The following is a 22178-nucleotide window of genomic DNA, read 5'->3' on the forward strand; positions in this document are numbered from 1 at the left end:
AGCCCATGCCCGTCACCCTGGGCTCCCCTCAGAGGCCCTAAACATTTAAAGAATCGGTGACTCCACCTGACTGGGGACTTTAGAAGATAGAAAAGATCGGTGAAAGAAGATAAACAGAATATATGCCTGCAGAATATTGTTTTCCTTCACCAACCAATATTATGATTGCCCAAAGTGGTCCTGCTTTACACCTCAGTACTGTACTGATCTACTAATCCACCAAGGAAGTAAATAAACAAGTAAATAAATAAAAGTCAGTATGCCAAGTCTTGGCTTCTTAACAGCCATTACTTAACCACAGCTGGCTGAGTTTACAACACACACACACACACACACACACACACACACCTGCCAATATGCTAAATAACATAGTTTGGCTGAGTCCTAGCTTCCTATGTGTGAAAGGAAGTTTTTTTAGAGTTTGCGCCCTAATCTGGGTTAGGCAGCGACTTGGCCTTGGCCTTTCTTTCCCAGCCTTCCTGGACAGGCAAGAAAGAAAGCCTGGGCCCATCTAAAAATCTACAGAGCAATAGGACGCAGGGAAAAAGCAGCCTGTAGGAATAGAGGAAAGGTTACGTAGACATGTGCAGTGAAATGCCATGATCTCATTAGCTGGTTACCTCTTAACCTCTGAGCTCACCTAATTAGCAGAACCAGATGTAAGTAGAGAAGAAAGGTTATTTGCAGCAAGCCTCCATGATCTCAGTGACCGATGACCTCAACTGTTTATGAGAACCAGGTAGCACCAGGAACTGTTGTGTTATGTGAAGCTTCTACCTTGTTTGGGATGGTCTTAGAGATTGACAATGAAAATGTACCAATAAGATGCTGTTGCTACCCCTGCTTTTGCTTTGCTTGTTAAAACTGTATAAAAGCCAAATAAACTCTGTGTAAGGCAGACAGGCATTTTGGACACCGCTGCTGTGATGGATTTCTGAGACCTACAGCAGTGACCTGTTGACATCCAACAACCTAAGTTGAATAATTAATATTCTAAGCTCTTGCTTACCTCTAGGGCATATTTTGTATTTTGATCCCATTTTTATTCTTTGTAAATCTCACCGGCTCAGGGTTGACTCAGCCTTCCATCCTTCCGAGGTGGGTAAAATGAGGACCCAGATTGTTGTTGGGGGCAATATGCTAACTCTCTGTAAACCGCTTAGAGAGGCCTGAAAGGCCTATGAAGCGGTATATAAGTCTACTGCTATTGCTTAAATGACTTCAAGTGGCAAACATACCTAATATTCCTCCCTCCTCCTATTTTCCCAACAACCCTATGAGGTGGGTTGGGCTGAGTGCAAGGGACTGGCCTAAAATCAACAACTGGTTTTCATGCCTTAAGTAGGGTCTAGAATTCACGGTCTCCTGTACTGAAGGTGCTTTTTTAGGAGGAAACTGGTTTTTTCTTTGAAGATGTTTCGCTTCTCATCCAAGAAGCTTCTTTGGTTCTGAGAATCGCTACAGATTCAGTCTCCTGGTTTCTAGGCCAGCACCCCAACTACATCAAACTGGCTCTCACTTTTTCTTCCTTCCAGGATAATGAAAAAGAGCTGCCAAGACATGCAGAAGAACCACATCTTCTACTAGAAGGCAGACATTAGTGAGGGCAAACCAGGATGAGGCTGCTGCCTCTTGGATGTCTTTTTCCCTGGTCCATAGGAAATTGTGTGTGTGTGCGTGCATGCGTGTGCGCAAAAATCCTCCACAGGGCCTTCCTGCTCTTTTCCCGACAATGGAAAACACCAAGACTTGTCTCGTACCGGGCGTGGCTGACACAAAGACCCAGCCCAATTGCATTGGTTAACCCGAGAAATTTTGTGGCCACGTAACCTCAATGCTTTGCAGGACTGCATCTTGAGAAAGGCCATTACATTTCTCACATTTAACGGGAAGTTAATTTGTCATGCTAACCTTGGATTCTGCTTGAGTATTTGGGATAAGTGTGTGTGTGTGTGTGTGTGTTGTGTGTGTAAAAGCAGAGGCTTCCCTGCAGCACTATGGAAATTGGGATGTGAAGACACTAGGAACAGATAACAAAGCAAAGAAACAAATAAAAATGTGCTGGGAAGTCCCATTCTGTTGACTAAATACCAGTGAAGCCAAACAATTTAGGTTCCAAGTAAAAGGCTGCATTCAGCCTCCTATACTTTAGAGGATGTCAGGTGTGCAGGAATATAAATCTCTGTGACTCTCAACTTCCAAGAAACCTTTTGGTTGGGATAATTTGAACTGTTCTGCTGGTAGTCTCTCCTCCTAACTTAGTAACATATTTTTACACTTGTAGTTAGCAAGCACATAGAAGGAGGCTCCAGCCAAGCATTATTGCTTTCAGCACAAAAAGGCAGAATCTGAAATTCTGGGCAGATATATGGGAATACCTTTTGCCCTTTTCTCATTTTATTGTTGTGCTCCTCCCCACCAAACTGCTTTGACTAACCAAGGAACTCCGAAACTCCCAAAACATGGTAAAAAAAAAAAGAGTGGCAATCAGATAAGTGACATTGAACTTCTTTCCTAGTACGCTGCATACGTAGTTTGTCGGTTCCCGTAGGTAAAAATGTGTAAAGCAAAGTTGGATGATTTTTACCAGGTGAAATGATACAATACTGGAAGGATCGGCAATATAATCTAGCATAGCTTTTTTTCAGTAAAAGGGCTAATTTGATCAACATTTGGGAGCTCTATTTGTAATTAATTTCCATAGGGCATTTATTATTTTTAATGTTACGTAGTATTTTTAAAATCTTTTTTTCTGTCAGTTGGGGCTAAATTACTGTTTTGAAAAGAGCACCTATTCTCCCAACTCTTCCTTCTGGCCCTCCGTTCGGAAGGCGCTGCCACGCCGCCCCAGCTTGGAGACAGGTGGGCGGGCGCCCGGGCGTATCTCTCCAAAGCCAGGGCGCCCCTACGGCCTTATCATCCGCTTGCCAAGCCGAGGCGGGGCGCCGTGCACGCCCGGATTCCCTCGCCGAGGCGCCGCCAGCTTACGGGCAGGCTTCCGCCGCAGGGGCTCCCCCGGTCTCTGGTGTGCCCTGCGGCTTTCGCGGCTGGTGAGCCAGGCCCCGGCCAAGCACGGGGGTGGCGAGGGGAAGCGGTGGGACTTGAGCGCCCATCATCCCCGACCTTCGCCTAGGCGGCAAATTGAAGGAGCCCGTCCCGCTACCGGAAGACAAACGGAAGTGACGACAGGCTGCGGCCAACAGAAGATGACGATCGCGCAGGCGCCGCGGCCGGGTGTCAAAGGGCGATGGGCCCTCTCTCCTTTCGGCTCCCACTCTACGGTGAGGCGGCTGCGCGGGCGAGAGCAGCAGCAGCAGCAGCAGCAGCAGCATGGGAGACACCTCCAGCCCCGTCAGCGTCATCCTGGTGAGCTCCGGCAGCCGAGGCAACAAGCTGCTCTTCCGCTTCCCCTTCCAGCGGGGCCCCGGCAACCCAGCCGCCCTGATCGGTGAGGAACTGGCGGGCGCCTGGTAGGCGGCCGACGCCCCGCCCCGGAAGTTCTGGCCGTCGCCGCCGTTGCTATGGTGACCCGGCGCCCTCGCCCTTTCGCCGCCGGGCGGTCTCGCCGCGCTCCGGCCGCTTCCTTCCCGCCCGCTCGGACGACCCAGCGGCCGGGCTCCCCTTTGCCGACCCGGCAGCTCTCCCCGCCGCCCCCAGATCATCTCGTGGCCTGAACGTTGCCTTTTCCCCGGCAGCTGGGCCCGGTTACCTTCCGCCTGTGCAGGTGGGCTGGGGCGCCGCCTTTCGCCTCTGGGCGCCTCCTGACCGAAGACAGGGAAGCGGCCCCGTTGACGTTTGGGCCCGATTTCTCTTGGCCTCACAGCTGGAGTCGGTGCTTCCTCCCCTGTGAGGGGTTCGCCTGGGGGCCTCATCCGTTCAGGGGTCTCCAGAGGCCGAGTGGAGACAGTGGGCAGTTTTAAGTCTCTGGGCGGTGCTATAAAAGAGCTGAGCTGAGCTGGGGGCTCACATCGCAGTCCTGGCCCAAAGGGCCCAGCAGAGATCATAGGAGCTGAGGCTCCCCAGGAGTCTGAATGGGAAACGGCTGCACCAAGGGGAGCATTTGAACCGGCTGCACCTGTGTCTGCTTTGCCAGCTGCACAGAGAGGACAGGGGCTGCGGAGAATCACGGGGGTTGCCCTCTCCCCTCCCTGGAAGAAGAGCTTTATGGCTCCCTCTGCCTTAAGAAAGTTCAAAACATTATCTTTAATGTAAATACACATTTAAAACATAGGACACAGAGTGCTCTTCCTGGCTTTGCCATTTCCATACATATTTTGACTTAATCACAAATACAATTCATCCTTTCCGTATACTGCTACTTTGATCTTACAAACATATCCCTTTCGTCTATTTGTCTAAATATAGTCCGATTTCCGTTCTACTAATCTTCCTTTTCCTCATTTCCAACCATTGGTACATTTCACCCTTATTTTTAAATTCTACTGTCAGCCTGTCCATTTCTGCACCAATTTTATTTTCCAATTTTTGTGCAAAAAACGATGTTGCTACGATTGTAACATGCAGCATTAAATATATCGATCTTTTCTTATATTTCTCTTTTGTAATTTCTCTTTTGTAATTCCTAGTAGGAATAGTTCTGGTTTTAAGTCTATTTTTTGGTCTAGCATCTCTTCCAATCATGTCCTTATTTGATGCCAAAATTCCTGAGCCTTTGTACATAATCACCACATATGCTAAAAAGATCCTAACACTGAATTACATTTCCAATACTGTGGTGATTGGTTCTTATTCATTTTTGATAAACTTGTGGGTGGGAGGTGCCATCTATAAAACATTCTGTGTTTTGTATGCAGTGGCTAACATTAATTTTCTATTCCTCTCCCATAAGTCCTGCCATTTATCCAGTTCTGTGCTGTAACCAAAATTCTTGGCCCACATTACCATAGTTTCCTCCACTTGCTCTTCCGCCAATCTATATTCCAAGAAAGTTCAAAACATTCTTAAAGATCCATCTCATCCTGAGCACCATTTTTTTGAACTATTACCATCTGGCAGCCGGTACAGCATAATAAAAACAAGGACAAATAGGTTGAAAAATAACTTCTATCCTGGGGTAGCAACCATATTGAATTCTATGGTATAGTGCAATATCGGGTTTTCGATTTCAATTATTTAGAAAGTAAAAGATGTGTGTTTGTGTTTTTATTTTTAAAGTTATAATGTACACTGAAGACGGCATTTAATGTCGTTGTACCATGTGCAGTGACAATAAAGATCGGATGGTTTTCCTGGCTGTCTTTATAGGCAGGCAATGACTTATTAATGAAAGATGGGAAAGTAACTAGTTGCTCAGATAACCAGGTTACCTGGGGGACCATCTCTTTCTGGTCACATCTGCCCAACCCACCAGAGCAGGGAGGCAGGGAATGCTGCGGGTCCCATCCCCAAGGGAGATATATATACACCTGGTGGGACCCAGAAGAAGGGCCTTCTTCGTGGTGGCTCCCTCTCTCTGGAACATCATTCCCTCAGAGGTTGGAACAGTCCCCACTCTAATACTCTTCTGGAAGGTGCTGAAGACCTGGTTCTGCCAGCTGGCCTGGGGATCCCAGAGCAGGATGGAGCCCATTAAATGGCTTGTGTGATGTCCTGTTGCCTGGTGTGTGTGTTGTGATTTTATTATGTGAATGTATTTGATTCTTTTTATTTTTATTGTTTTAAATGTGGTTTTATATTCTGTAAGCTGCCTTGAATTGCCATGGGTGAATATGCAGCAATATAAAATGAATAAATAAATATTAAATAAATAAACAAACAATGGTGATTAACTGAAAAAATAGAAAGGGTGAGCTTAATTGATCACTAGAATGCTTCTTTTGTGCTTAATGTGAAAAGACAATCTTTATGTCTCATGAGTTTGGCAGACTATTATACCCCTGGAATATTTTCCTTACAGTGAGGAGAAAGGAATTTAAAATATATGGGACGACTTCCTCATCTACCCTTTTGCTAGTTCTGTCCCCCCCCAAAACAAACAAACAAACAGATTTTTGCTTGGCCTAGTACTTCATCTCAGTTTACGAAGGGCAGTTAACCACCTGGTAGGCTTGATCCAGGTGATGTGCTGACTGAGATAGTTACCAGTAGTTTATACAAAACGTGCCTCTGGGTTAGTTGTCTGAGGAAGATGCTCGGATTCCCATAAAATATGCTGCTGCATCTCTCCCCTGCAACACCATGCAAAATGTGCTGTGTGAATGGGACAGTGAGTAATATCTCCATTTTTTTAGGAACATCAAGAAGTAGGTATGCGGTGAACAGTATTGGTGACAATGTAGAAGATCCAGATGGAGATTCCAGGTATGTATTTCTTTGGTTCTTTTTTGGCAGATCTATTCACGGGCATGTTGATTGGAAAAGTTGAGCACAATTCTTTTTGCGAAGGGGTTTTTGAGGAAAACATAAAAATGTTCTATTCAACTCTTGTACTGTTTAATAGCCACAGTTACCCCAGTGAATGATCTTTTGCTCCTCTGCTGTTAGCAATCGGAGGAGGCAACTCTTACCCGCTGGTAGGACTTACCCGCTGGGAGGAGCGGGGAGCTCCAGAATTCCCATTTGCCAAGAGACACTGACTTTCCCTGGCTCTTTATTCAGCCTCTGGAATTGAAGCTGGGGAATTTTCAAGAAAAACTGCATGAAAGCTGGACCTTCTCTTGCATCCTAGCTAGCTGGTATGAACCAAAGCGCCTGGGGTTTGTTTGTGATTACAAGAACAGTTGCAGGTTCCACTCTGGTCCTGAACTGCCTTCTCTGTTGTCCAGAACTGTTGAGGTGGTGGCCAGCTATAATTTACAGGTTTCTTCTGCTGCAGTAGAATTAAGGAATAGAAAAAGATGCTCCATTGAGTCTCCATAGTATAAAAGGTTGGAAGCAGCTGGCTTTTCTGTGACCTGAAAGGAAAGGAGCTGCACGATCAGGTGGTGAAGAAATGGCACCAGTTTTGGGAAAATAAGTCCAAACCATGGAATGCCCTGAATGGTTTGCACAGTAGCAGTGGCCATGAAGGAAGGGCCTGCTGAGTCCCTGGAGCCCAGATTTCTTATTCCAGCAGCCTTGAGACATTCCTGCGTGCTCTGTCCTGCCTGCCCATCCCTTATTCTGCTGTCTCTTTGTTGGAAGCCCATGGTACCCAAGTCTCTTCCTTCCTTCCCACTTATGCCATCAATGTACACGGGTTTCATTGTTTTCATTTTACTTTAGAAACATCATTTATTTGTAACTGTGAAAACTGGCAGGATTCCATTTTCCCATGTTATAAGGGTGTGAATAGTGCGCCTTGTGTGATTTTTGTCTGGTTGATTCTCCAGTTTTGTTTCTGAGTGGTGCTTATGGCCCCTGTTCCTATTTTCAGAGAGCCCTGTCCTCTCACTGATGAGCAGGTGGTGTCAGGGTAAGACCAAATTCATCTGTCTCCAATGGCTTTTCTTTTTTACCATCTTCTTGTATTGTGTTTCTAATTTCTGTCTTGGACCTTGCTGTAAACGAATGGAACGATAGTGGAGTGCAGATGAGATGGATGAACTTGTAAGGAATTTAAAGGAGGAGCCAGTCTAGAAAGAGAACTGCAGTAACGTGGCAGCGCATGTGTTTTGCATGCAGAGCAGGTTTGGGTTTCCTCTCTGGGTGTTGTCTACCCTCCGTGGAGACAAGACTGGATTAGGGGACCAAGAAGCTCACTCCACCGATTGGAATGTATGAGGTCAAAGCTAAGACTGGCGCACCATCCTGCACTTTGCAATCAACTATGACTGCTTTTGCACCATAGAGGCAATATGTCATTTTTGCCTGCTGTCAAGGCATTTGGATGTAGAATTTAATAGTTGGCTCCTCTCTAGTTTTTAGGATGCAGAGTAATAATCCTAATAATAATAATATGCCACAAATATTGAGGCCACTCCACATTCGAGCTATTATGTTCTTTTCCAATCTGTTCTTCCTTAACCATATTACATTACAGGCTTTAGAATTTCTAGTCAGTGTAACACTAGAATGAGGAGGAGTGCAAGAATAGGATAGGATGAAGAGTAGAATAGAATAACAGAGTTGGAAGGGATCTTGGAGGTCTTCTAGTCCAACCCCCTGCTTAGGGAGGAAACAAAATTGTTGGTCAGGCCTTTGTCCACTATGTATTTGCCCTAATTGGGTGGTTTTGTACTGGTTTAAATCTTTTCCTAAAACTCAGCGTCACTTTAGCTGCGGCCAGAAAAAGTGGGCCAAAAAGAAAAGCTGAAGCTGCATCAGAGGCAGCGGGGCAGCTAAAGGCTTTGAATCTCCTTCGTACAGAGAGAGGTAGGAACTCCTGAAGGATTCATAGGGGAAGTTCTCTTTAATTGTGGAAGTAGAAGCTGCTAAAAGGTCAGCTAAGTTTGTTATTTACCCTGAGGACATTTATTTGCGTAGGAAGTATCTTCTTCTATTGAACATAGGGGTAGGTGGCAGCATTATTGAAATGGGTCTCCAGACATTGTCAAAACCAGCACTTTTTTTGCAGCAATATCCCAGAGGCCCTTAACAAACCAATGAGCTCCACAAAATTGCCTCTGGGAAGCTGGTCCTCCAAAGAAACGCTCACGGCTGCTTAATTCCACCCAGTGTGCTTGGCTAAAATCAAACAGGCAGGGTGTAACCTTCAGGAGAAGACAGGGAGATGGGGAAACTTGCCAGGTAGCTCCACTTTTTCAAGAACAAAGTTTTGGAATTTAGACTGGGTAGGGACAGTTTCACGAATTTGATTTTTTAATTCCATTTTCCCCACATAGAGAACCATTGGGATTTCCATTCGGTCTGGAGGAGAACATCTTGCAGAACTACTTTTGGTCTTAATTCAAATAAGAGTTCAAACTCCAATTGCCAGGTCTCTGGTGGAAAAGATTGCAAAGCCACGATTCTGCCTTGACTGCTGCTGCCTTCTGGGAGGGCTGATAAGCTGATAACTCTCTGGGCTGCAGCCCTCACAGCAGAACGATGGATGCCGCCTCTCTCTGTAGTCCTGGGGGAGAAGCCTTTTGTATAGCAGCTTCCCCTGACCAACAGTGGGGCGGGGGGGGGGGAGGGGGAGTTGTGGCTAGAGGCTTGAATGTGAAAACCCAGAAGCAAGCTCAGAGCTAGAAGGCGGATTTCTCTCCCGAGGACTGCAATTCCATTGTCACCAGTCCTTTAAAGCTTGAGTCAGCTGCAGACAGCCTGGCGTTGCAGGTGCTCTGAGACCTGTGATCCTGGCAGAGCCTGCAGGCCTCCATGTTGGATGCCTTTCATCTCTTTGGCTTACCCAGTTGGGTCCTCTGGGGCCCTTTGGAAGAGGTTCCCTCTTTCCCCATAGAGCAGGAAAACTTTAGATCATGCAGAGACAAGAGGCTCCAGGACAGCAGCTTCCGGAGCAAACAGAGGACGGGAATAGGGGAGAGAAATGTTTCTGCTGTTCTGAGCAGGAATTCCTCCTTGACTTCGGGAGCCTTCACAGCCCAGCTCAGGGACAGCCTGTACTTGGGAATCTGCTTCAACTGCTGCAACTTCTCTGCTTAGACCCCCCAGCAGAAGCGGCCCTTCCTAACCTCCCCGCTTCTTTCTGAGAGTTGCATGACTGTCCCACTGTTGGCTGCGATGCCTTCCTTTCAGTAATTCTGATGATTCTAAATACACAATTTGGACAAATTAATGGCATTCAAATGGGTCCCAGTGTTTATCTATTTAGAATGCTTATAGAATAATATTTAAAGTTGAATAAAAGTGGTACCTGGCTTTGGGATGTCTTTAGGTCGCCATAACCACAGTCATACCTGTTTCTCTTATGCTTTGAAGGTTTTCGGATGTCATTCTGGCAACAATTCTGGCTACTAAATCGGACATGTGTGGCAAAAAGTTTGAGCTGAAGATCGATAACATTCGTTTTGTTGGGCACCCAACTCTGTTGCAGCATGCCTTTGGCCAGGTATGTCACAGATCCAGAACACCTTTGCAAGAGCTGGAACCTAGAGGCTCCTCTCAATTATTGCTGAATTTCTACCCTTGCCTCTTTCTCGGCATGGAGCTACCTGCAGAATCCAGTGGCTAGGATCTCAAACCCAGACTCGGCTCCCCATATGCCTGGCTGGAGCTGGTACTAGAAAGAGTCCATTTCAGCTCTTCTCTTTTTTTTAAATGTATTTTTATTATTTTTACGTTTAAAACAATGCAGTACCGCACAGTCGAAGTGACCATACATTCACATTGTATACAGCTAGTCTCAACCATGAACTATTAGCCTACTTAATAGATGGCCTATCCTTCTGTCCAATCACAATATATACAGTTTTCAGCTCTTTTTGTGGCCATTCTTCCCTGTGAAGATTTTTCCTCTCCACTGTAAAATGAGATATTGGGAGTTTGTACTGAATAAGAATCGGCCCAAATTTTAACGGGCACCAGCTACTTAACTTTTGAATCTCCCCTAGGAATGGCAGTTGTATTTCTAAACATGGTTGGTGTTGACGCGGCGGCACACATAACTAGATCCATAGAAGATTTAGCAGATGCAATTGCAAATATTTTAATGGGTTGTTTTTTCTGGTTTATTCTGTTTGGTTAGTTCATTGTTTAATGTACTGTGTGAATCCAAGGAATGGGGTTAACCCATTAACCAGGCCTTTTGCTGAGGTTCCTCTTGTCATCTCTTGAACATCCTTCTGGAGGGACAAGAGCTGCCCTGCCATTCATTCCAGAGTTGCTAGTGAAGATGGGCGCAACACCCTGGGAGACAGCTCCTCGCCACCCCCCAAGTTAACTTATGTTTATTCACGTTTATTCCGTGTTTATTCACAGAAAGGTGGACACAATTGTGGGGTGTGCTGTTTGAGTCTGTAAGCCATGTGGTGCCCTTAGGATCCCTGCTGATTGAGGAATGCCACGGCTGGAGAATTATTCCCCCACCTAAGCCTCCGTTCCCAGTCTCTGCCTAAACAGAGCCACTCGGCTGCCTCCCTGTTGTAATATAGCTCCTTGTGCAGGTGTGCAGCCTCCCCAAGTCAGGCTGTTTGAATGCCACACGGCTGGAAGGAAAAAGGTTTGGTGTGTATCCCGTGCAGCGTCCTTCCTTCAGCCATTGGATGATTTCAGCTCCTGCCCTTTTCCTTCCAGCCCTTGCAAAGTTTCTTTTTCAGAGGCTTCCTCACTTTGGTCTCCTTAACCTGAATATGCTCTTCTTAAACATGTGGCCTCCAGGCCAGGCGACCTCACTGAAGCCAAGAGAGGGGACTCCTTCCCCAGACCTCAACATACCAAGAACAAATCTGCTTTTTATGTACTGCCTCACCCAACCACCCGTCCTGGATCTGCTTGCTTTTACACTCCCTGACCATTGTATTTAAGTACTACGACAATAAACACTTATACTAAGTGTCCTCTTCTGCTGTACAGGTGTCAAAGACAGATCCTTCTCCAAAGAGGGAAATGCCCACCATGATTCTCTTCAACGTGGTGTTTGCTTTACGGGTAAGACTGCCTGGGGAGTAATGCTACTGGACCTGATGGGAGACAACCAGCTGCAGAGCCCTCGCTTGGCTCAGGTGTTCTTGGTCATCTCTTTGACTTCATTTGGCAAAGGCAGCAATCTTCCCCTGCCTTGGCTGGCCTGGACCTCTCTCAGGACTTACGGCTTTGGGGCTCCGCGTAGCACTCCAGCTCCAGGGTGGGGCCCATCTGCTAGTGGCAGCTGGAGAGGCAAAGGCCCAAGCTGTTATCAACAGGGAGGCAGTTGCAGTGAAGCTTGAAATTTAGCCCCCTGCTGTGACTCAGCAGAAATGTGGCTCATTGTATAGTGCCGAGTCATAGTTTGTGACTTTGGGTGGCCACGTTATCACTGGCCTGCCTTCCATCTCCTTAACAGGCCTTAAACAGCTGGTTTGTCCACTTTGGCTACCAAGTCTCTGAGGCCCCACTTGTTTAACTGGGTGTGGCTGATAACAGCTGGACTCCTGGCTCAGAGTGGTTTAAGCAGCCTCTCTGGGCTACGCATGGTGGTCACTTGTGCATGATATATGGCGGAGAGTTTCCAGGGTTGGTGCTTCATCAGGTTCTCATGTCACCTATTCTAGCCAAAGGCTACGCAGGGCTCAGACTGAGGTGTTGGAGGAGGGTTTGCTCCAGGGCGGTGAGCCTGCCCCGCTGTCCTCCCGTTAGGACACCTCTAGATGGGAAGGGACTCTTTGGGCTCGGGGGGAGGCCACAGGAAGATGCTGGAGGAAGAATCCCTCCAAATAAGAGCAGCTGAAGGGAGGCTCCCACTGAGTCACACATTTTGTGGGAGCAGTTCTTATCATCCTGATGCTTTCAGTGGGAGGCAGCCTGCTGCTGCTGGGTGGCCGGAGGGGGGAAAGGGGCTGGGTTGGTCCCAGGTGGATGCCGCCGCTGCCTTCCTCCAGGCCACCCTTGATGGATGGTTTCTGCTTCTGCCTGCAGGCCACTGCGGACCCCTCCGTGATCAGCTGCCTGCATAACCTCTCCCGGCGAATCGCCATTGTGCTTCAGCATGAAGAGAGACGCTGCCAGTATCTGACCAGGGAGGCCAAACTCATTCTGGCCATTCAAGATGAAGTTTCAGCCATGTCAGAAAGTAAGTTCCAAGCAGTCTATGGTCTCGTCCACTTGGGAGGCCACTTTCGAGGACGTGGTTCCTGCAGGGGACGGTTGCTGGCCTGAACTCCTGAGCTGAGAGCCGGTGTCGAAGGAAGGCTGTTTTGTTCCCCCTCCCTTGACCTCCGCAATGGCCCAGGCTGGACCGGCTGCCGTTTCCTATGCAGCCAATGGATGGAGCTGTTAGCCAGGATGACACAAAGTAGCATGTCTTTGTGAGATGGGCAGCTCTACACATTTGATTAATTAATTAGATCAGTAATAAAGTCCGGGATCAGGAAGAATGTCCCAGGAAGGAAGGGTTGGGAAGAGCGGGGGGAGGGGCAGAGGTTGGGTCCTCCGGAGCGTCAGCTGCTCCAAAAGTACTTTTTCCCTCTACAGCAAGGGATGGGCCTCAGTCGCCCTTCCCTCACATCCTTCCCAAGTGCAAGCTGGCCAGAGACCTTAAAGAGGCTTACGACAGGTAATAACAATAATACCCTTGCCACCCCCGCCCTCCCCCGTCAGCAGTTCTTGGAAGGTTGTGGTCTCCAGAGGTCACCCCAGCCGCTTCCTTACGGAGCCACAGGCCTTGGTGAGGAGAGGACAGCCTCATCCCAAAGTTGGGGAGCCCGGGGGGGGGGGGGAGGGAACTCACTGCAAGACAGTTATGGAGGTGCAGAGTCTGATTCTGCAGCTCCCCCCCCCCCCCCCGCCCCTCAACACACAAGGCAATTGGAACGAAACTTTCAGGATCTTGGGTGTTCAGCTGACTTCCCCATCTCTTTTATTCTCCACTGGGGCAAGGCTTATGTGAAACCCCTCGGTTTAGAATTGGGAGATTAAAGAAGAGAGATCAATTCATCTTCTCATAGTTATCTAAACCTAACTGGCTGCTTTCTTTTTGAAAACCGTCACTATCCATTTAGAAGCTGAAGTCCCTTCTGGCTCCTCTGCTTCTCGCACAGCAGGCCAGGCTCTCTCTTCCCTTTGAGGCTCTGCAAGCTCTTTGGAGGCCCCACACTCTCGTCTCCCACCCACCGACTCACGCCGAGAGGCCCCGGGAGCCCCATAGTTCCCCTTCCTGGGCTGGTTTCAGGCTAGCCCCGCCCCTCTCGCCTGTCGCTTTCCCTCGTTTCTGGTGCCCAACAGCAGAGCACAGGAGGCAAAGGTAAAGCCTTCCCGGGGAGGTCAGCCAGATGCCACTCTGAGACAGCTGCTCAGCTCCACCTGGTGGGCAAGCAGCCTTCCTCTGGGCTGAGCAAGGAGCCGCTTGCTAGCATTTGACTTGCATAGCTTCTTGGTGGGCAGCAGGTGGCAGTGCCTGTATCTATGCGAAAGAATACTGTATTATTGAGTCATGATTGAATCTGAAGAATTGCGGAAGGCAAAAGGCTGGAGGGGACCTTGGAGAACGTTTTGCAAAAAGGCCGGTTCCTGAACCTCCCGGTGTTCCTCTCAGTCTGTGCACAACAGGGTTGGTCCAACTACAGATCAACAACTGGCTGGAAGTGAGTTTCTGCCTGCCTCATAAAATCCATGATGTGGCATCCAGTTTCATCCCTCCAGAAGCCATTGAAAGAAGCTTGAAGGCTATTCGGTGAGACAGGGTTTTATTGCTAATACATTGATTATTTATATGCAATTTGGTTTAGAATCGTTTCTCTCCGTCAGTCAGGCCTCTTGGGATATAGATGAGGCTAAGCCTGCCTGGGAGCTGAAAATGTGTGTCTGTGGGCGAGAAGGTTCGGAGCTTTGAAAGATGAATAGTTGGAAGCAGGACCTGAGAATTCATGGCCTCCTCGTCTGCCCCTTCTCTCTCCACGATTCTCTCATGATTTGCAAGCCCAAAGATAAATCTTTAGGAAGCATTTTGTTCTTCGATCACAAGCTCCTTAGTTGTGCCTGCATCATCCCAGTACACTTACTTATGGCAGTGCTCAAAATGTTTTCACGTCATGCATCTCACATGCTTAGTCTGAACCCCAGTCTTGTTACCTCATCTACCAATACTTAGCTACTCATTCACCAAACTCACACCCAGGATTTCTGCCAAACAGGATTGTATGATGTTCACCCTGTGCGGTATAAGGGAGGGTCTCAGTCTAGTTCACCTGAAGAACTGTTTTTTATTTATTTATTCATTTATTTGTATATCTATTTATTTATAAAATGTACGGGCCTCCCATCTTACTCCTGAAGGTATTGTGATTTTTCATAAATCCTATGAAAATCACTTTTCTCACAATACACATTCAGTTGCTCTGGTTTTTGAGGAATCAGTCACCACTTCTGTCACACCAAGGTTTTTGCACCTGTCTTAAGTCTTGTGTAATAGAGAAATTGTACAAAATAATCCAGCAGCTGCTGCTTTTCCCCAGCCACTATAGGTTATCCTAACCCCCCCCCCCCCTGTTTTGCCATCTCTCTGCAGGCCTTACCATGCCTTATTGCTGCTTAAAGATGAGAAGTCCCTCCTCAGCGAACTGCCCCTGGATTGCTCCCCTGCCCTAGTGCGAGTGATCAAAACGGCCTCTGCGGTGAAGAACCTTCAGCAGCTCGCTCAGGATGCAGACCTGGCCTTGCTCCAGGTGAGCTCAGAGCGGGCTCCAAAGCCTTTTGATTACCACAGGTGGACCTTCTCTTCCAAAACACAGGAGCCGAGTTGACCCCCAAATAGACAGTGAGAACTCCCAGGAAAAAGGAAACTTGTGTGTGTGTGTGGGGGGATCTTTTCCAGTGCAACAACTGAGGCCTTAGAGCCCACCTTTGTAATAGGAGCAGCACATCCTTCTGCCTGCTTGTACCTTCCCAAGAGGACCGGAAGAGCCAGCCAGCTGCATCAGGCCCTGTGGGATCTGAATGGGTCACCTCCCCTTATTGCATCCACAGGCTGAGCTCGAGGGCAGTGAATCTCACCTCCCCCTGCTTCCCACCAGCTGGGATTCGGGGGCCCTCGCGATAGATGAAAGCTGTACCCCTGGTCTCAACCCGCAGCAGGGGAACGGGCGCTTCCTCCTTTGGCCGCCAGTAGGCCTCTGTGTGTTTTCCTCATGGGATCTGCATAAGCAGAATAGTACGTAGCTGTTCTCCTTGGAGAGGGAGCTCGGTGCCACCCTGGTCCAGCCCAGCCCGGAGGGGCTGCTGAATTGCCCCAACAGCTGCTTTCTCTTTCTTGGCAGGTCTTTCAGCTGGCTGCCCATCTGGTCTACTGGGGCAAGGCCCTCATGGTCTATCCGCTGTGTGAGAACAATGTCTACATGCTGTCCCCCAATGCCAACGTCTGCCTGTGAGTGGCTCAGCTTGTTCTTTCTGCTGCAGGGGTGGCTGTGTGTCTGTTCCCGTCTCCTGGGCTTCACAGGTGCTGATGAGGTAGACCTGGGGCACCCAGAGGCCAGGCAGGAACAATGTAGGAGGACGGCCTGCTCACCCCCTCCCTTTCCCTTCCCTTCTGCAGTTATTCCCCTCTGGCAGAGGAGTTCTCCTCTCAGTTTCCAGGCCAGGACCTGCCCGCAGTTCTGTCCAAGTTCTCCTGGCCAGTTTCTCTGTCTGAGCTCAAGGACCCTCTTGCTCCAGCGATTCAGGAGGCAAGTTCCAGCTCCTCGTCCTCCCTGCCCCAACCCTCAAGGTGGTCAAGATGCTTTAACGGCCAAGATTTTAGGCCGCTCTGATGGTCTCTCCTTCTTTCCCAGACGCATCTCATCCGGATGGTGGCCTGGATGCTCCAGCATCGGCTTCTCATTCAGCTGCACAGCTACGCCTGCCTAATGGTTCCCCCAAAGGAGGAGGAGGAGGAGGAGGAGGAAGAAGAGGAGGGTTTTCGCACCAGAGTAGAAGAGCTGTCCTTTCCAGCCCGAGTTGGGGGCCGAAGCCTCAGCACTCCTAGCGCACTCAGTTTTGGTTCTCCCAGTAAGTGGCAGCCTCTTTTCCCCAGAGCTCAGCCCAGCCAGAACAGTGGTTGACTTCTGGGTTTCAAGTCCTATACAGCGAGGAAGAGGAAGATGATTAGATGGATGGATGAAAGGGAGGCCAAGCTGGTGAACATACTTGATACTCCTTCCTTCTATTGTCCTCACAACAACCCTGAGGAAGTTGAGCTTAGAGAGGGAGTGGCCCAAAGACCCTCAGCCCTATTTCATGCCTAATGGAGTTTAGTTTCACAAATAGCCAAGTTGGGCTCATATCATGATAATCTCTTCTTTTCTGCTTATTTCTAAAGGGCAGTATGATGGAATTGTGTGTCTGTGGGTGGGTGGGTGAGAGAGAGAGAGACGGAGGGATTGGAATAGTATTTTCCGGCTCTGAAAAGCCATGGTGGCGCAGTGGTTAGAATGCAGTTGACTTTGCTCACTGCCAGGAGTTGGATCCTGACTGGCTGAAGGTTGACTCAGCCTTCCATCTTCCTGGTAAAATGAGGACCCAGATTGCTGGGGCAAAAGGCTGACTCTGTAAACCTCTTAGGGAGGCTGCAAAGCTCTACACAAAGGTATAGAAGTCTAAATGCTATCGCTAGTGGAGGAGGGCTTGACCAACAGTTTTTTGAAAGCTGTCTTCCCCTTCAGTCCCGTTGTTGCGTCTGTCTTCCCATCAGGAAAAGGTGGCGGCTGTCGTCATGGGGACCCCATCGCCTCTCTTCCCCCACGGAGGCCTTCCTTTTTGCAAAGGGGCTGCTTTCCAGGGCAAGGGGGTAGGGTGGGGGCTCACACGCTTGTTTATTCACAGCTAGCAGTGACGACATGACCCTGACGAGTCCCAGCATGGACAACTCTAGTGCAGAGCTGTTGCCTGGGGGGGAGTCTCCCGTGAACAAACGCATGACGGAGAACCTCCTGACCAGCCTCTCGGAACACGAGCGCGAAGCCATTCTCAGTGTCCCTGCAGCTCACAATCCAGACGATCTGCGCATGTTTGCCAGGTAGCGGAAGGGCTGCTCTTTAGGGCTGCTGTCCAGGAGTGGTGCCATTGGCCGAGACTCTCTACAGTTTTCACGAAGCCCCAGGGGGAAGCTTCATGTTTGGACAGCAGGGCCAAGCCTGCCCCTCCTGGGTGGGCCCCTGGGGAGGAGCAAGCATCTCAGGCCTTGGGCCACAATGAGTGGGTAGCCATTTGCTGTGGCTGCAGGGCAGAAACACGCCTCCCCCCCCCCCCTTTGCAGGCTGCTGCACTATTTCCGTGGACGGCATCACTTGGAGGAGATCATGTACAACGAAAACATGCGCCGCTCCCATCTGCTCATGCTCTTTGACAAGTTCCGTAGCGTGCTGGTGGTGACGAACCACGAGGACCCTGTCATCTCGGTCTTTCAGTCCCTCCATAAATGAGGAGAGGAAGCTTGCTTGGAGCCAGGAAGGACCCGGATGGAGGCCAGATGCTGCTCCCGGGCCTGAGGAAGCGCCTCCTGTTGGACACTACAGGAACGCCCTTCCCAGGGTCGCTTTCTGGCGGTTTTGCACTCTGTCCCCTTGGGAGCTGCAGCCTTCTTTGGAGGGAAGGAGGGCTTTCAGGGATGGGGCTCAGCAGAGTGTGGGCTTCCTACCCCAAATTGTGGAGGCGGGAAAGAAGCTGTTCTTTGACTTTTGAAAGCAGGAAGAGTACGGAGACCCAGGGATGAGCCCAAGGACTTCTGCCACAGGTGAAGCAGTGGGTTCACAGCCCACCCACCCTGCCCCCTACGAATTGAGACATTGAAGGGCGTGTCTGTCTGCTTAAGCCCTACCCATTCTGGCACTGCCAGCTCAATTGTCCTGGGTGAGGAGGGGGCTGTTCTAGTAAAGAGGGCCTGGGGCCGTGCACTTCCCTTCTTGCTGATTGCACTGGGCATTTGGCTCCACTGGAAGAGAGCAAAACATGTTTATTTACATACATAAATCTGAAACGGCCCTTCTAGTCCTTTGTTGGCATCATCTGTGTTCATGCCCGCTTCGTGCGGCAAGCTAAAGACATTTCTCTGCCACGGCCCCACGTGGCCGTTTCCCCTCGGCGTTTTTGTCAATGACGCTCACACACTTGTTGCCCTGGAGGTAGAAGCGCAAAGGCTTCTGGGCCCACTCCCCACTGATGCCAATTCGGGGGACGCAGATGGGGACCTGGTCTCCAGAAGCTTCCAGGCCAGGCTCCAGCCACAGGGAGGGGTTGCAGCCCAGGTCCTGCTGGTCAAAGCTCCGGTCGATGGCCAGGGCCTGGCAGAGTTTGGAGGGCCCGTTGCACAGCTGCCAGTCCTTGAGAAGGCGGGCCGGGGCTTTCTGCTGGCGGGCCAGGCGCAGTTCTCGCATGGTCTCCAGCCCCCGCAGGGGTTCCAGGGAACGGAGGAGGACGGCAGCCCCTTCCCCTGGGCAGGAGGAGGGAGAAGCAGGGGGGCTTCAAAGGCAATGCAGACTGGAAGGGGGGGAGGAAAGGGGGGGGAGACTCAATGGGCAGAACAGTTTCATCCCAGGACTCGCCCTGACCCAAGGGGGAGTGGGGGGGGGGGCGCCTGCTTACCTTGGCTAGAGACGTTCATGCAGAAGTAGATCCCGTAGATCTGGTACACGTACAGCGTGCCGGGTCGCATGAACATCGCTGCGTTCCTGGCGGTCCGTCGACCGCCCCGGGAGTGCGAAGCGGTGTCCTCCCCTCCCAAATAGGCTTCGGTTTCAACGATCCGCCCCCACAGCTCGCGCCCGTCGGGCAGTTTCCGAACCAGAACCTGGAACGTGGTCGGGCGAGACTGCCGGAGGTCAGCCGGCTCCCCGCCCCTGTGCCCCCCCCCCCCAGGGCCCGCACGAGGCCCTTCCACCTGGCGGGAGAGCCAGGCGGGCAGCCCGCTTCCTGGAGAGCAGCCGCCCGCGCTGACCAGGCCGTCTAGGGCCGCCCTTGCAACCGCCTATCGCCCCTCCGCCGAGCTCACCTGTCCGAGCAGGGCTTTAGCCAGGGAGATGCAGGGCTGGTCGAAGTAGGCGGCGCCCAGGCGGGCCGCCTCGGTTTGAAGCGGCCTCGGCGCGGCGGCCATGGCTGCTGGCTGGGAGGCGAGGCTCCCCCCGCGCTCTTCCCAGGGAGACCCTCGCGCAAACTGGGGCGTCGTGGGAGGCGGCCGGTTGGAGCCGGCCAACGCCGGAAGGACTCGCCCGGGCGTGCGGGAGCCAGTGCCGCCCCGTCCCGCCGCTTCCTTCGACGCGTCCGGAAGTCCGAGGGGGGCGGTTGGGGCTTTCTCTCCAAGGAAGACGCCGGGCGACAGCCTCCCGCCGAGGGCGGAGCGCCGGAGGGGGCTCTTGCCCCACTTTCATCCGAAGCAGCCGCCCTGGCAGTTGCCTAAGAAGCCGCAGAGTCGCCGCGTATTCTGAAGCCACGCGGCGGGGTCCAAGCACCCAGGCTTCCCCGGCTCCCCTCAGCCGCATGTGCCCGTGAATCCAGCTGCGGCTGCCGGGCCCCGGTTAAGCGGCCTGGGTCAGCTCAGAAAATGACGGAACCTGCAGTGAGGCTCCTCCCAGCAGCTGGATGCGGAGGCTCTCTGGGCACAAGTTTCTCCCGAGGGTGGAATCGTCGTACTCCCCACCCGGAATCCCACCGCTTTGTCTGCCAACTAGTCTCCCAGCCAAGGCAAAATCCACCCAGCAGCTGCCAGCACAAGAAGCCCCCCCTTAATCACGTGGGGAGCTCCCCCCCCCCCCCGGCTTTCCCTGGCAGGGCAGCAGCCACTCTGGGTTTGCGCTTAGGAGAGCCTTGTTAGGAGCGGGCATGCCATCTCCCCAGCCAGCTGCACCAGGCAGCTCTTCTGCTCCCCTTCTGCCCTCTTCATTTGCAAAGGTCAGCTGTGAAAATCGGATGGCTGGAAGGAACCGCCAGGTACAAAACCCGTTTCTTCTTCTTCCAGGACTGCTGTAAAGAAAGGAGGGAGCTGGGCCACCCGACGACTCAGAAATAGCTGAAGCAAACGTGGAAAGAAAGGCCTGCCTGCTTTTTCAAAGCCCTGAAGAGTAGCAGCTGTTGCCGAGCCTGACAGTTTAAGTTGGAAGACATGGAGGGGGGCTAAATATAACTCCTGTTAGAAGATCCTAGCCGTATTTGAACATCTGGGGGTGGGGGAACTCTTCCTACCCAGGCTAAGCTATTCCATGTCCCCAAAACTGCCCTCCGTCCCTGGTCATCCTTGGACAAAGAACCTCTTCATCCAGGTGGCGGCACAGTGGCTGGGATTTGTGCGTCCAAATGGATTGTATCACAGCATTTAACAGGACACTTGCAGGAATGTTTCCCTTTGCAGACCCAAGAACTGCGCCAGCTCAGGATTAAGGATGTTTGCTCTTAGCCAGGAGCAGCTGGAGAGGAAGCTGTAGGCCAAAAACCTGATGGGGTGGGCTGATTGCACAGAGAGGGCCCATCCCTGTTGCAGCTCAGACCTGCTCTCCGAGGCTCAACCTCTGCCATTGGTGCGAGAAGCTGCTTGGTGTTATTGATATTCTTGTCTAAAAATGGCTTCTGCCAGGAACCCGCCAGATTCCATGTCTCCTGCTGCAAGAAATAGAACGGGATGCAGCCTCATGGCTAGCCTTGCTGGCTGCCAAGGAATTCCCAGCTATTCTCAAAGGGGGAGGAAGGGGACTGATGATGTTATTTTACCTGGGATAGTTTGGCTGGTCACCCATTGCTCCCTTTGTCTTTAGAAGCATTCTGGAATGGTTGGGAGATATTCAGGCATATACAATTTACAGCCAGGCTGGAGTTGCAAAATGAATTTATCAAATACTAACCAATAATCTGAAGTGGTAGCAAACCTTAAGCATGCAAATGGCAGGATGGACTGTCAGAAACCTTTAAATGAAAACATACCAGACGTGGCTTGGCTCAGTGGGTGGTGGGGCTAATTCAGCCGGAGGAGAGCAAGGTTTCACTCGGTTTTTCAATTCCAGACTTTGCAGGATGCAAAACTGCAGGAGTGCCCTAAGTTGGCCATTTCTCAATAAACTATTCAGGCTTTCCTGAGAAAAGTATTGTGCAGTGTAGGGAACGGTGTTGATATCAACTGCCAAATTTCCTTTTCTTTTTTTGCCCTCCTTGGAACATTGCATCTTGCTTCTTCCCCCAGAGGGAAGGGTGGGACACTGGGGAGGCCTATAGGTGTGAGTCCTTTGCCCCCAGCTCTCCCCCCTCTCGCTTCGGACCTCACTGCCGCCTTACAAAAAATGGCGAGGCCTTCTGCCCCTCTTGGCTGCTTGACAAGCGGCAGAAGCGGAGGGCTACAGGATCCTTGGGTGCCCAGCTGGCCCTGGGGAGTGGCAGAGTTGGCAGCCTTCTTCCTCTCCGAGGCCATGAAGTGTCACCAAAGCCCAGCACTCAGCATTTGGGGAGGAGCAGGGGCAGAAAGGCTGGTGCTGCCCCCCTTGGGGATGGAGACACACAAACATCCTTCAGGGACAGTGTGGGGCCTACAATGGGGGCATTGTTGGGTGGCCTTCTCTGCTGCGCCAGCGCTGCTTACAAAGGGGGATTCACGGCTCTCTGTCAGCAGCCCCCCAGCAGCGTCTTCTGGCTGCCTCTTGGCAAGAGCTCTTCCAGGGCTGGACGGGGCGGCCGCCCGAGTGGGGAGAGGGCCC

The 22178-nt window shown here is 50.9% G+C and overlaps 2 protein-coding genes across 5 annotated transcripts; one reads left to right on the forward strand and one right to left on the reverse strand.

Moving 5' to 3' along the window:
• The first annotated feature begins 2686 nt into the window (after positions 1-2686).
• NPRL3 (NPR3 like, GATOR1 complex subunit) lies at positions 2687-18495 on the forward strand. 4 transcript variants are annotated; one of them, XM_032230481.1, is made up of 14 exons: positions 2687-3366; positions 6252-6321; positions 7376-7414; positions 9823-9952; positions 11416-11490; positions 12457-12610; positions 13012-13093; positions 14072-14209; positions 15044-15200; positions 15792-15898; positions 16067-16196; positions 16302-16518; positions 17332-17524; positions 17765-18495. In XM_032230481.1, the coding sequence occupies exons 1-14, from the start codon at positions 3207-3209 to the stop codon at positions 17928-17930; spliced, it is 1818 nt and encodes a 605-aa protein (XP_032086372.1). In that variant the 5' UTR covers positions 2687-3206; the 3' UTR covers positions 17931-18495. The 4 variants fall into 4 exon arrangements, with proteins under 4 accessions (XP_032086372.1, XP_032086373.1, XP_032086374.1 ...); XM_032230483.1 differs by having other exon boundaries at positions 3245-3448; XM_032230482.1 differs by lacking the exon at positions 7376-7414.
• MPG (N-methylpurine DNA glycosylase) lies at positions 18441-20199 on the reverse strand. The gene is made up of 3 exons (XM_032230496.1): positions 19496-20199; positions 19090-19294; positions 18441-18937 (listed from the first exon to the last, which is right to left on the reverse strand). Exons 1-3 carry the CDS (start codon positions 19595-19597, stop codon positions 18543-18545), a joined length of 702 nt encoding a protein of 233 aa, XP_032086387.1. The 5' UTR covers positions 19598-20199; the 3' UTR covers positions 18441-18542.
• Positions 20200-22178: the final 1979 nt, after the last annotated feature.

This window comes from Thamnophis elegans, chromosome 14 (assembly GCF_009769535.1).
Source record: "Thamnophis elegans isolate rThaEle1 chromosome 14, rThaEle1.pri, whole genome shotgun sequence".
Lineage (NCBI taxonomy): Eukaryota > Metazoa > Chordata > Lepidosauria > Squamata > Colubridae > Thamnophis > Thamnophis elegans.

Bases quoted from the DNA above. Each gene is read 5' to 3' on its own strand.
- NPRL3 (XM_032230481.1), top strand. From the start codon at position 3,207: ATGACGATCGCGCAGGCGCCGCGGCCGGGTGTCAAAGGGCGATGGGCC. The intron at 9,953-11,415 runs GTATGTCACAGA...TCTGCTGTACAG, and splicing joins TGCAGCATGCCTTTGGCCAG to GTGTCAAAGACAGATCCTTC. The intron at 16,519-17,331 runs GTAAGTGGCAGC...GTTTATTCACAG, and splicing joins ACTCAGTTTTGGTTCTCCCA to CTAGCAGTGACGACATGACC.
- MPG (XM_032230496.1), bottom strand. From the start codon at position 19,597: ATGGCCGCCGCGCCGAGGCCGCTTCAAACCGAGGCGGCCCGCCTGGGC. The intron at 19,295-19,495 runs GTGAGCTCGGCG...ACCACGTTCCAG, and splicing joins CTAAAGCCCTGCTCGGACAG to GTTCTGGTTCGGAAACTGCC. The intron at 18,938-19,089 runs GTAAGCAGGCGC...CCTCCTGCCCAG, and splicing joins CATGAACGTCTCTAGCCAAG to GGGAAGGGGCTGCCGTCCTC.